The 14,651-nt window shown below is 27.6% G+C and overlaps 3 protein-coding genes across 3 annotated transcripts; 2 read left to right on the top strand and 1 right to left on the bottom strand.

The window, feature by feature from the left end:
• Nucleotides 1-904: 904 nt before the first annotated feature.
• Nucleotides 905-1,993, bottom strand: LOC130902673 (soma ferritin-like). The gene is made up of 3 exons (XM_057814925.1): nucleotides 1,774-1,993; nucleotides 1,223-1,447; nucleotides 905-1,162 (listed from the first exon to the last, which is right to left on the bottom strand). Exons 1-3 carry the CDS (start codon nucleotides 1,870-1,872, stop codon nucleotides 962-964), a joined length of 525 nt encoding a protein of 174 aa, XP_057670908.1. The 5' UTR covers nucleotides 1,873-1,993; the 3' UTR covers nucleotides 905-961.
• A 1,173-nt stretch (nucleotides 1,994-3,166) lies between these two features.
• On the top strand, nucleotides 3,167-4,375 carry LOC130902672 (lysophospholipase-like protein 1). Its single transcript, XM_057814924.1, has 4 exons — nucleotides 3,167-3,346; nucleotides 3,592-3,713; nucleotides 3,776-3,923; nucleotides 3,976-4,375. Exons 1-4 carry the CDS (start codon nucleotides 3,268-3,270, stop codon nucleotides 4,314-4,316), a joined length of 690 nt encoding a protein of 229 aa, XP_057670907.1. The 5' UTR covers nucleotides 3,167-3,267; the 3' UTR covers nucleotides 4,317-4,375.
• Nucleotides 4,376-5,044: 669 nt separating this feature from the next.
• On the top strand, nucleotides 5,045-9,016 carry LOC130902674 (secernin-3). The gene is made up of 7 exons (XM_057814926.1): nucleotides 5,045-5,218; nucleotides 5,410-5,753; nucleotides 5,805-6,004; nucleotides 7,645-7,751; nucleotides 7,813-8,013; nucleotides 8,304-8,441; nucleotides 8,506-9,016. The coding sequence occupies exons 2-7, from the start codon at nucleotides 5,410-5,412 to the stop codon at nucleotides 8,704-8,706; spliced, it is 1,191 nt and encodes a 396-aa protein (XP_057670909.1). The 5' UTR covers nucleotides 5,045-5,218; the 3' UTR covers nucleotides 8,707-9,016.
• Nucleotides 9,017-14,651: the final 5,635 nt, after the last annotated feature.

Here is a 14,651-nt window from a genome sequence, read left to right on the forward strand (position 1 = left end):
TTTCAACAAATTTACGTAGAAAAACCGTTTTTGCACCGAATTTAACGTGGAAAAACCATTTTTGAAAAAAGTATACAAGAAAAAGTTGATTTTCTCGCGAAATTATTATTCAAAAGTGATTTTTTGAAAAGAAAATCCATTTTCTACTAAATTGAAAATCAAAAAACCCTTTTTGGAACGTGTATTAAGTTCGAAAAATGAATTTTTGATCATTTTTGGTTTTCGAATACTTGGAAAAACCATTTTTCAACAAATTGAACACAGAAAAACCGTTTTTGCACCGAATTTAACGTGGAAAAACCATTTTTGAAAGAAGGGTATAAGAAAAAGTTGATTTTCTCGCGAAATTAATATTCAAAAGTGATTTTTTGAAAAGAAAATCCATTTTCTACTAAAATGAATATCAAAAAACCCTTTTTCATTGAAAAAAGTAATTTCCAACCAAAGTAAACTTGAAAAATAAACTTTTTATCAAAATTAAACTTTTTTTCCTCAATCTTTTCCATCTTTTTTATTACGCACGTAAAATATTGCATTATGGACTTTATGAAACCAAATACTAAATCTCGAATTTGGGACACCCAGTACAATATCTTCGTTTCCCGTTATTAAAAAAATTTAATAGAAAATAATTAAATTATTCCAAAACGATGATGATCATTTAAATAAAAACAATAAAAATCACTTCAGGAATATTTTATTTAAAATATACACAAAAAATTAACAAAAAATAAATTATATATTTATATTAGTATTGACTACATTTGATTATATCACGCGATTAAATTTCTAAGCACTAAAATTTTTTCTGTAAATATTCAGAAAAATTAGGTTATAACAAATAACATTTAAGAACGCACAAAATGAGATATTTTCCGATTTTTTAGAGCCAACAAAACCAAAATTTCTTTCCAAATCAATCAATATAATATCGCTATCGAAACATATCGAAATAACCCGTTTAATCCTGCGTAGATCCTTCCCCCAATCTTTGATCCATCATATACACCCCTAACCCTTCCCCGACTCTCTTCAAATTCGTAACGTGATCCCCAATTTCTTTTATAGCGTCCACTTGTTCCTGCAAATAATGCGTTTCCAAAAAATCGCACAGATTTATATCCATGTGACCGGATCCGGTATTATGTAAATTCAATAAACACTACAACAAAAATATAACATTATCTATAAAAATTAAATAATCATATATAGATATATCTACCTCGTTGACTTCTTTTTCTAAATTCAAAGCGTCCGTCATGGCTTCGACGGCCGATCCCCATTCTTGTTTTTCGGGTGCTTTAACATCATTCAAAACGACTTTACCGCCTCGTTTATTTAAATATTCCATTAGGCGATAAGCGTGGCTCCTTTCTTCTTCTGAAGCCTCTTTGAAATATTTATAGAAACCTTGTAAAGCCACGTCGTCTCTGTTGAAATGACACGCCTACGATGATAAAAGTAAATTTTTATTTGGGACCACCTGTATAACATCTATTACTTAAATGTTAATTTATATTTGTTATGTAACGATTAAGGTTCGAATATTACTAGTTTGCGAAACTATTTATTCAATTATAATTAACATTCGAACAAATTTATTTGTGTTGTGGAATGGATAACCTTCAAAAGTTATTTAAAAAGAAGAAGAAGAAGATAAAAAAGAAGATTTTAAGATAAATGTGTTATTCTATACGAATTTTTATATTTTACAATATTTTCGTGGTGAATATTCATGTTTGTTATCGAAATTTAATAAATAAATCTATTTACCATTGACATATACACATAACTAGCATATAATTCGGTATTAATTTGCTTATTAATACCGTCTTCGCAATCCCTATGAAAATTTTGTCGAACTTGAGACATTTTTTTAATATATGTATTTGTATATCGACATTTACACTGGAACAACTACTAGTGAATAAATATTTTGAAAACACGTATCGATCCAACTAGTAGTTGGTCAATGCGCAATATCTTAGTAAATGGGATAGGCCAGGTACGTATCCTACAAATTATTAGGTTAGGAGGTTATCGCAATAACAAATATTACATCATTATATATAATTTGGATTACATTTATCAACGAAATTATACGAAAATTTCGAAAAAAAAAATAATTATTAATCGTTTTAGTATCCATTTTGTACTATAATCGTTCTATTTTCGACATTTTGACACGATAATGACTCCAAAATTTCTATGAACAAATCATAACAATAAACTTTAAATGTACCGTCTACAATACATTTTAATAATTATTCAATCTATACAAATAATTATGTCAAATTTTTTTTTTAATTCTAGTTCAAACTGGCCTATAACAAAAACAGTCGAAATTGTAAACACTTGTTTATTTTTAGATCGATTACATACATAATCACGTTTCGTATATGTAGCGGAATGTTTGTATGCAATCATCGAATATGACATTGGGATTCTTCGCGTCAATTACACAGAAATATTTAAAAACATTCCGTTCCATTAAACATTAGTTCAACGCCTTTCGAATTATGTTTCTTTCCAATTATATTCTCTTTAGAAAAAGAAAACAATTAACACTTACTTGAACTGTTTTTTCGATTCGAAAAAAATGAATGGTTCGTTTAGAATAAGCATAAATAAACAAAGTGACTAATTAAATTCACGTCTAAGTAAATTCCAATGTGTAAATATTTGTCTTGTTTGTTTACGAAATCTTTTAAACGTTTAGTGAGATGGAATAATATCCACTGTCGAGTGTATAACATGTTGCCTATAGTTAAGAATTATGGCGTCGAAACTTTGACCTACTTTATTAATTTAGAATGGATTAAAACGATATTACTAGATAATGTACAAAAAAATGGACTTTATATTTGGTATTAAAAATGTTTTTGAACACCTCGACACATTAAAAATATACACGTCTATATAGTTGGAATAATATCTAACGTCAAATGTATAACTGGTTGCCTATAGCGCACTATATGCAAATACTTTATTTACATAAGTAATTTTTTAATTTAGGAAAGTAAACCGTTACTATTGGATTAAAAACATAAAATACAAGAAAATTTTACTTTGAATTGAGTTTTAACGATGCTTTTACTATTTTTTACACATAATGAAACGTGATTTTAGTTGGAATAATAACTACTGTCAAATTTATGTATAACTAGTTGCCTATCGTTTGAAACTAAAACGATATAATGTATACATTAAAACGTGGAGACTTTGAACTATTTTAGATACAGAATTATTATTTTTTAATTAACCACTATGTCTCTTGGTGCTTTACATGTGATCAAACAACAAAAAAATACTTGTACTGCAGCTGTAATATTTTTACATGGATCTGGTAAGATAACAAAATATTAATTATAACGAATTGACGAAATAACGCTTTTGTATCAAATTAACATAAAATCTATTGAATTATGATATAGAATGAAGCAAATAACAATTTATAAATATCTAATTTCTCTTAATATATAACATATCACGTGAAGACAATAAATTACGTTATGTATAAGTTTCCGAATGTCGTTTAAATAATAAAATTCGATTTCGTGGAAAAATTTTTAATCGCGTTGTTATTTGAAGGTGATACAGGTCAAGGTTTATTGGAATGGGTGAAATTTTTAGTTGGAGATATTTCACTACCCCATATAAAATTCTACTTCCCCACGGCGCCTTTAAGACCTTATACTCCTCTAAATGGACAGGTAATTTTTTAATAGGAAATTAAATTTTGTTTTTCTCTGTATTTTGTTTTTATTTTTCATAGCTGAGTAATGTTTGGTTCGATAGATATAACATCACTCCAGATGTACCGGAACATGAAGAAACTTTGCATTCTATAGGAAAAGAAATGAATAATTTCATCACTAAAATAACGAACGAAAATCAAATTACTACGAGTAGAATTATTATAGGTAATTTTCGTTTTAAAACAAAAAGAATATGTGAGTGAAATAGTGGTTTTAGGTGGGTTTTCAATGGGGGGAGCTCTGGCTCTACATGCAGCGTACAGTTACAGCCCCGGTTTAGCGGGAGTTTTTACTTTATCATCTTTTTTGAATAACAATTCAATTCTATATAAAGAACCAAAATACTTGAAGTCGCCTCTTTTTATGTGTCACGGGGAACGTGACACGATGGTACCTATTTCATGGGGTAAAAAAACGTTCGAAGAATTAACCAAATTAGGAATATCTGCAGAATTTCATCCTATCAAAAATACGTTACACGAACTAAAGAAAAATGAAATTTTACAATTACTGGAATGGATTCAAAAAATATTACCGGAAGGAGTTCAAGAAAACTAATGTTTATCGTTTATTTTACATTCGTTTCAATATTTTTATTTATAAATAAAAATATAAAATAATTTTTTTGTTTCAATTACGATATAAATAAAATAAAAATTCACAATTATTTGTATATTCGTTGACTTTTCTGACGATTTTAACAACACGGCAACGTCGTAAATACATAATCTGTGATGTTTAATGTATTTTATTAAAAATATAAGTCTATAAATATGACGTCAAAACCACCTACCATATCGTTATGATATTTACTTTAATATTATAGTTATATTGGTCTTTTATTTTCGTATTTTTCGGCCAAAGTTATCCAAAAGCATAATATTTAAAATTGTGTTATTTCTTGCTTACTTTGATGACAAGATCTGACAGCGTACATCTTTAACCTCACTTTCAATCTAAGATCACAAAACTCACTTATATACACGATCTCAAGCTTTTGCAGATTTCGGGTAAAAACTCAGTTAGGTTTCATTTGTGAGACTGGAAAGGAACGTGCATTGAACTGAGTTAATATGTCACAAGTGAGAATAAACCGTGTTTTGGTGTAAATCGAAAGCAACTAATAATTAGTTTTTGATTTATAAGTATGTCAAAAACCAACCAATGAAAAAAATAAGATATTTTCTATGGAACGAAAATTGTTTGTGTTCTGTGAACGTGTCAAATCAATATTCGATATCTCTTTTTATAATATGGATGAAAAAAGACGGCACATTAGATAGAACCATAGACATAGTATTACAATGTGTATGGATAGAACTGAATATAGTATAATGAAGTAAAATAATTGAACGAAATTTGCGGTGTTGGTTGCTGCAGGCAGAAAATTTGCAAATTTGATATTTTATCAAAGAAAATCGGGAAATTTTGTACTAATTTCAATTTTTTCAATAACAATAGTGAGTATTCATAACAAATTTTTACTAATATTTAATAATAATATAGTTTGATTTAACAATATTTCCTTACGTTTCTAAAGTGCCAACGTATAAGTGAAATTAATAATATATAAATAAAGGAAAAATTGTGTTTTTAATAAACGGAAAAATCAATAACTGTGATTTGCACTATAGGTAACTATATTTTATAGATGAAACAACCAACGTCTTGCGATACTTTCGTAGTTCTACCACCGCTAACAAAACACGGAATTATTTTCGGTAAAAATTCCGATAGACCCAAAGATGAAGTACAAGAAGTCGTTTACATTCCAGCTAGTGACGCTTCAGGTTCAATTAAGTGTACTTATATAGAAGTCGAATCAGCTGAACCAACGAAAGCGGTTATACTAAGCAAACCGAATTGGATGTGGGGTGCTGAAATGGGGGCGAACGAATGTGGTGTAGTTATAGGAAACGAAGCTATTTGGACTAAGGATAATGATGGAGATCACGATCCTAACGTAAAAAGGTTATTAGGAATGGACCTACTTAGGTATTGATTGATTCATATTGAAATTCGGTTTGTTAATAAATTGATTAATAGGTTGGGTTTAGAGAGGAGCGCGACTGCTACTGAAGCTTTAGAAATTATAACTGGATTGTTAGAGAAATACGGACAAGGAGGACCTTGTTCTAATAATGATACGAGTTTAGTGTATCATAATTCGTTTATTATAGCAGATCCGACTACGGCTTGGGTATTGGAAACTTCCGGGAAACATTGGGTAGCAGAACAAATAAAAAGTGAGTTTTCACTGTAATAATGAAAATTTCTTTATGTTTTTATCTTTTTAAATCATTTGTTGTTTATTTGGGGGGACAAATAACCAGTTATGATTAGAAAAAGCTTTGGAAAATGCAATTTTTGATCAAGTTGAACTGAGAAATGTTATTTTTTTGGTTGAAACGGACCTATAATAAATTTTTGGTTAGATTAAACTGGAAAAGTAGTTTTTATACGAGAAAACTGGAATAAGAATGTAATTTTTATATTTGTATGTATATTAAAAGTAGAAATTCGGGTTTTTCTAATCGATTGGAGATTAAAAACAAATAATTTTCTCTGGAAATCACTGAGGAAAATCAATTTCTGAAGAATTCACATTTTATCAATTTTGATTTGAAAAAAAATTGATTTTGGAAGAGATCGTCTCGAATATTGAATTGTATATGAAAAAAAATCATTTTTTCTTTAGAAATCCAACTTAGAAAGGCGAATTTTTGAGAAAAAATTTAAAATCAATTGAAAAACAAATTTTTGGAAACATTGATTTAAGAAAAGCAGTTTTCCGTAAAATTGAGTTCCAAAAAACTTGAAAAAAATATTTTTTTTGAAGAAATTCAACTAAAAAAGCCATTTTCGTCAAAAAAATTAAAAGAAAAACAAAATATAATTGATTCAAGTACACTTTATACCAAATCAATCATGATGAGCAATTTTTTAACAAAATGAACATAAAAAAGGTTTTTTTTTTTGAATAATTTGATGAGAAATTGCAATTTTTGTGAGAAATTTTACCAGAATAGGCAAAGTTTTGACAAAATTCAACAGTAAAAATGAATTTTTTAGAAAAATTGAACTTGAAATAGACATTTTGGACCAAAATAAACTTGATAAAACCATTTTTTGACATAATACACCCGAAAAACACATTTTTCAACTTAAATAAACTCATATTCTGTCAAATTTAACTTAGAAAGGTCATTTTTTACTAATTTATGCTAGAAAAATTATTTTTTTGAAGAGATTCGTCGATTTTCAGCCAAATTAACTAAAAAAACAAAATTTTCGACGAAATTAACAAAGGAAAAATCATTTTTTTCATTAAAAAATGTTGAAAAATCATTTTTGAAGAAATTATTCTAGAAACTTAAATTTTTGATCGAATTAAACACATGAAAAATCATTTTTTTTAACATAAATAATTTTTTCATACTAACAAAATCATTTTTTAACCTCTTTAACAAATTAAAATCATTTTTCCTTGAATTTTTCACAAAAATTATACCGAAAAAACTTTTTCGACAAATATTAACTGAATTTAACATCAAATTTTTCCCAGGATTATGGAGAATTTAGAAAGACGTTCAAACACAATCATTTGAATTCAAAACTAACTAAAACTATTCTGAAAATAAATTTCTAGTCGATTTAATTCAAGTTCAGTTCAAACATTTTTTGTTAGTGAAACTTTTCCACCACACCCTGTACGTACAATTTCATTTTTATCTCGTCCAAAGTTGAAACCACACCATTTCAATTCAAAACTATCAAAATTATTATCAAAATTAATTTCTAGTCGATTTTATTTGTGTTCAAACATATTTTTGTCATTAAAACTTTCCCACCGCACCCCGTACATACAATTTCGTTTTTTTTTTAGGCGGCTACAGAAATATATCGAATTCTATAACAATTTCCACTGGAATAGACAGACATTCAGACGGTATACAAGATTACGCTAAATCCAAAGGACTTTGGAACGGAGAGGTAACCCCCAATCTATCCCTAATACCCGCCCCCCGATTTTATCGACAGGAATCTTTTGCAGGGCGAATTTAATTTCCGCGAATCGTTCGGCGGCGAAAAAAAACCGTACGGCAACCGGTTTTTAGCCGGCGAGAAATTATTAGAAAAACTAACATCACCGAAGGACTTCAAAGAAGTAGACATGTTTAAAATTTTACGAGATACCGAATCCGGTATTTGTATGACGACTGACGGCCCAGGAAGCGTTACGCAAGGCAGTCAAGTAAATATAATAACATAACGTATACGAGGTCCGTCCACAAAATAACGTGTTCCCGATTAATAGTCACAACGAAAAACATTCTTATCGGAGTTTGAAGAATCTTGGACTTTGCACTATTTTTCGATTTTCCTTTATGCTTAAAACCTTCCCTTTAATTTAGGCAAGAGATATTAATCATCAAAAACATTTGGAATTTAATGAGTTGGGAAGAATTTAGTTCTGGCGTTTTCGGGAGCCTTATTTTCTGGATAGCCCTCGTACGTCGTTTCGTTAGTTAATTTAAATTTCAGGTTTCCGTTTTATCGAATACTCGACCGAGCGTTCATTGGTTCACAGCTACGCCGGATCCATCGAAATCCGTATTCAAACCGTTCGTTTTTACAAAAGGAGCCCTAATATCGAAGCATACGAAATGCGGATCGACGCTGGTAATTAATTTATTTAATTTAATCAATTAATTTCGTTATTACAGTTAATTAATTGTGTGTTTAGGAACCGCATACTTTGTATTCTTTGCATTCTTCGGCTTTGCGGAAGAATAATAAGGAAGAGGTGCAGGAATTGTTGCGGAACATGGAAGATGAGTGCGTACGGGAATTGGGATCAGTTTTGGATCGAATAGGGGATGATTTGTCGGAGCTGGACGAACTTTTGAAAGATTGCGTTGAAACCGAAGTGAAATTTTATCGTTAATGTCGAAATTTTCGCTTATATTGGTGTGATATACTAGTATTTATTCGATATTTACGAAAGGGAACAATCGGAGCTGGAATATATCGACATTTCTTTTTTTAAATTATGTCATTAGCTTCATAACGCGATTTTTTATTAGCTGGGAGGATGTTTTTTATTGTTTTTATTAGCTAAATATCGTATATTAGCACAAAGTGTGGATTCGATTGGAGTTATCGGAAAAATTTTAACCCCAAAATTGCTTTAGCTTCTTTATATCTGTGTAATTTAATATTTGACATTCCTAAATAAAGTGTATTGGCAAGATTAATCGTGTTTTATTCCATAGAAAACCCACAAAATTATTTACGACTATATATACGAGGTGTGACATGAAAATTGTCAATTTTCATTTCAAACCTAACCTAAAATCGAATAATTTCCTTTTATTTAATATTTTATGTTCTCAAATAGAGTTTATAGGCAAAATATTTTGATTTTATTCCATAAGAAACCCTCAAAATTGATTTCAGCTATATATACAGAGTGTGCAATGAGGATTTTGAATTTTCCTAACCTAAAATCGCATAATTTCCTTTTATTTAATATTTTATGTTCTCAAATAGAGTTTATAGGCAAAATATTTTGATTTTATTCCATAAGAAACCCTCAAAATTGATTTCAGCTATATATACAGAGTGTGCAATGAGGATTTTGAATTTTCATAACCTAAAATCGCATAATTTCCTTTTATTTAATATTTTATGTTCTCAAATAGAGTTTATAGGCAAAATATTTTGATTTTATTCCATAAGAAACCCTCAAAATTGATTTCAGCTATATATACAGAGTGTGCAATGAGGATTTTGAATTTTCATAACCTAAAATCGCATAATTTCCTTTTATTTAATATTTTATGTTCTCAAATAGAGTTTATAGGCAAAATATTTTGATTTTATTCCATAAGAAACCCTCAAAATTGATTTCAGCTATATATACAGAGTGTGCAATGAGGATTTTGAATTTTCATAACCTAAAATCGCATAATTTCCTTTTATTTAATATTTTATGTTCTCAAATAGAGTTTATAGGCAAAATATTTTGATTTTATTCCATAAGAAACCCTCAAAATTGATTTCAGCTATATATACAGAGTGTGCAATGAGGATTTTGAATTTTCATAACCTAAAATCGCATAATTTCCTTTTATTTAATATTTTATGTTCTCAAATAGAGTTTATAGGCAAAATATTTTGATTTTATTCCATAAGAAACCCTCAAAATTGATTTCAGCTATATATACAGAGTGTGCAATGAGGATTTTGAATTTTCATAACCTAAAATCGCATAATTTCCTTTTATTTAATATTTTATGTTCTCAAATAGAGTTTATAGGCAAAATATTTTGATTTTATTCCATAAGAAACCCTCAAAATTGATTTCAGCTATATATACAGAGTGTGCAATGAGGATTTTGAATTTTCATAACCTAAAATCGCATAATTTCCTTTTATTTAATATTTTATGTTCTCAAATAGAGTTTATAGGCAAAATATTTTGATTTTATTCCATAAGAAACCCTCAAAATTGATTTCAGCTATATATACAGAGTGTGCAATGAGGATTTTGAATTTTCATAACCTGAAATCGCTTTAGTTTTTTCAAATATGTGTATTCGATACGAAAATTGTTTAAATAAAGTGTATTGGTCAGATTATTCGTGTTTATTTTCATAAAAAAACATTTAGAATTAAATTCGACGATATATACGAGGTGTCACATGAAAATTATGAATTTTCATAACAAAAAATCGCTTTGGTTCATTCATGTCTGTATAATTTAATATTTGATGCTCTCAAATAAAGTTTATAGGCAAAATATTTTGATTTTATTCCATAAGAAACCCTCAAAATTGATTTCAGCTATATATACAGAGTGTGCAATGAGGATTTTGAATTTTCATAACCTAAAATCGCATAATTTCCTTTTATTTAATATTTTATGTTCTCAAATAGAGTTTATAGGCAAAATATTTTGATTTTATTCCATAAGAAACCCTCAAAATTGATTTCAGCTATATATACAGAGTGTGCAATGAGGATTTTGAATTTTCATAACCTGAAATCGCATAATTTCCTTTTATTTAATATTTTATGTTCTCAAATAGAGTTTATAGGCAAAATATTTTGATTTTATTCCATAAGAAACCCTCAAAATTGATTTCAGCTATATATACAGAGTGTGCAATGAGGATTTTGAATTTTCATAACCTAAAATCGCATAATTTCCTTTTATTTAATATTTTATGTTCTCAAATAGAGTTTATAGGCAAAATATTTTGATTTTATTCCATAAGAAACCCTCAAAATTGATTTCAGCTATATATACAGAGTGTGCAATGAGGATTTTGAATTTTCATAACCTAAAATCGCATAATTTCCTTTTATTTAATATTTTATGTTCTCAAATAGAGTTTATAGGCAAAATATTTTGATTTTATTCCATAAGAAACCCTCAAAATTGATTTCAGCTATATATACAGAGTGTGCAATGAGGATTTTGAATTTTCATAACCTAAAATCGCATAATTTCCTTTTATTTAATATTTTATGTTCTCAAATAGAGTTTATAGGCAAAATATTTTGATTTTATTCCATAAGAAACCCTCAAAATTGATTTCAGCTATATATACAGAGTGTGCAATGAGGATTTTGAATTTTCATAACCTGAAATCGCTTTAGTTTTTTCAAATATGTGTATTCGATACGAAAATTGTTTAAATAAAGTGTATTGGTCAGATTATTCGTGTTTATTTTCATAAAAAAACATTTAGAATTAAATTCGACGATATATACGAGGTGTCACATGAAAATTATGAATTTTCATAACAAAAAATCGCTTTGGTTCATTCATGTCTGTATAATTTAATATTTGATGCTCTCAAATAAAGTTTATAGGCAAAATATTTTGATTTTATTCCATAAGAAACCCTCAAAATTGATTTCAGCTATATATACAGAGTGTGCAATGAGGATTTTGAATTTTCATAACCTAAAATCGCATAATTTCCTTTTATTTAATATTTTATGTTCTCAAATAGAGTTTATAGGCAAAATATTTTGATTTTATTCCATAAGAAACCCTCAAAATTGATTTCAGCTATATATACAGAGTGTGCAATGAGGATTTTGAATTTTCATAACCTGAAATCGCATAATTTCCTTTTATTTAATATTTTATGTTCTCAAATAGAGTTTATAGGCAAAATATTTTGATTTTATTCCATAAGAAACCCTCAAAATTGATTTCAGCTATATATACAGAGTGTGCAATGAGGATTTTGAATTTTCATAACCTAAAATCGCATAATTTCCTTTTATTTAATATTTTATGTTCTCAAATAGAGTTTATAGGCAAAATATTTTGATTTTATTCCATAAGAAACCCTCAAAATTGATTTCAGCTATATATACAGAGTGTGCAATGAGGATTTTGAATTTTCATAACCTAAAATCGCATAATTTCCTTTTATTTAATATTTTATGTTCTCAAATAGAGTTTATAGGCAAAATATTTTGATTTTATTCCATAAGAAACCCTCAAAATTGATTTCAGCTATATATACAGAGTGTGCAATGAGGATTTTGAATTTTCATAACCTAAAATCGCATAATTTCCTTTTATTTAATATTTTATGTTCTCAAATAGAGTTTATAGGCAAAATATTTTGATTTTATTCCATAAGAAACCCTCAAAATTGATTTCAGCTATATATACAGAGTGTGCAATGAGGATTTTGAATTTTCATAACCTAAAATCGCATAATTTCCTTTTATTTAATATTTTATGTTCTCAAATAGAGTTTATAGGCAAAATATTTTGATTTTATTCCATAAGAAACCCTCAAAATTGATTTCAGCTATATATACAGAGTGTGCAATGAGGATTTTGAATTTTCATAACCTAAAATCGCATAATTTCCTTTTATTTAATATTTTATGTTCTCAAATAGAGTTTATAGGCAAAATATTTTGATTTTATTCCATAAGAAACCCTCAAAATTGATTTCAGCTATATATACAGAGTGTGCAATGAGGATTTTGAATTTTCATAACCTAAAATCGCATAATTTCCTTTTATTTAATATTTTATGTTCTCAAATAGAGTTTATAGGCAAAATATTTTGATTTTATTCCATAAGAAACCCTCAAAATTGATTTCAGCTATATATACAGAGTGTGCAATGAGGATTTTGAATTTTCATAACCTAAAATCGCATAATTTCCTTTTATTTAATATTTTATGTTCTCAAATAGAGTTTATAGGCAAAATATTTTGATTTTATTCCATAAGAAACCCTCAAAATTGATTTCAGCTATATATACAGAGTGTGCAATGAGGATTTTGAATTTTCATAACCTGAAATCGCTTTAGTTTTTTCAAATATGTGTATTCGATACGAAAATTGTTTAAATAAAGTGTATTGGTCAGATTATTCGTGTTTATTTTCATAAAAAAACATTTAGAATTAAATTCGACGATATATACGAGGTGTCACATGAAAATTATGAATTTTCATAACAAAAAATCGCTTTGGTTCATTCATGTCTGTATAATTTAATATTTGATGCTCTCAAATAAAGTTTATAGGCAAAATATTTTGATTTTATTCCATAAGAAACCCTCAAAATTGATTTCAGCTATATATACAGAGTGTGCAATGAGGATTTTGAATTTTCATAACCTAAAATCGCATAATTTCCTTTTATTTAATATTTTATGTTCTCAAATAGAGTTTATAGGCAAAATATTTTGATTTTATTCCATAAGAAACCCTCAAAATTGATTTCAGCTATATATACAGAGTGTGCAATGAGGATTTTGAATTTTCATAACCTGAAATCGCTTTAGTTTTTTCAAATATGTGTATTCGATACGAAAATTGTTTAAATAAAGTGTATTGGTCAGATTATTCGTGTTTATTTTCATAAAAAAACATTTAGAATTAAATTCGACGATATATACGAGGTGTCACATGAAAATTATGAATTTTCATAACAAAAAATCGCTTTGGTTCATTCATGTCTGTATAATTTAATATTTGATGCTCTCAAATAAAGTTTATAGGCAAAATATTTTGATTTTCTTTCAAAAAAAACCTTCAATATTGATTTCAGCTATATATACAGAGTGCGACATGAAAATTGTGAATTTTCATAACCTAAAATCGCTTCAACTTCTTTATATCTATGATTTTCCTGAATAAAGTGTGTTTTCTTTTATAAACAACCTTCAAAATTGATTTCAGCAACATATACAGGGTGCGACATGAAAATTGTGAATTCATTCATAACCTAAAATATCTTTAACTTCTTTATATCTGTATAATTTAATATATGATGTTTTCAAATAAATTTTAGAGGCAAAATCATTCGTTTTATTTCATAAAAAACCCTCAAAATTTTTTTCGACAATGTATACGAGGTGTATAATAAAAACTGTAAATTTTCATAACCTAAAAACGGTTTAGTTTCTTTATATCTGTGAATTTGATATGTAATTTATCTATATAAAGTGTATTGACGTGTTTTATTTTATAAAATACTCTTAAAATTGATTTAAAAGATATATACAGGGCGTGGAATAAAAATTGTGAATTTTCATAACCTAAAAACGGTTTAGTTTCTTTATATCTGTGAATTTGATGTATATTGTTCTAAAATAATGTTTATTGGGAAAATAATTTGTTTTATTTCAACGATATATACAGGGTGTGAAATAAAAATTTTGAATTTTCATAACCTAAAATCGTTTTAGCTTCTTCATATCTCTATAATTTCTGATACTCTCAAGTTCTTTCGCAATATTATGTTTAATTTTATTAAAAAAATCTTAAAATTAATTCCAACAATAGATACGGGGTGTAAAATAAAAATAAAGAATTTTATAATTTGAAATAGCTTCTT

Source organism: Diorhabda carinulata, chromosome X, assembly GCF_026250575.1.
Source record: "Diorhabda carinulata isolate Delta chromosome X, icDioCari1.1, whole genome shotgun sequence".
NCBI classification, from domain to species: Eukaryota; Metazoa; Arthropoda; class Insecta; order Coleoptera; family Chrysomelidae; genus Diorhabda; species Diorhabda carinulata.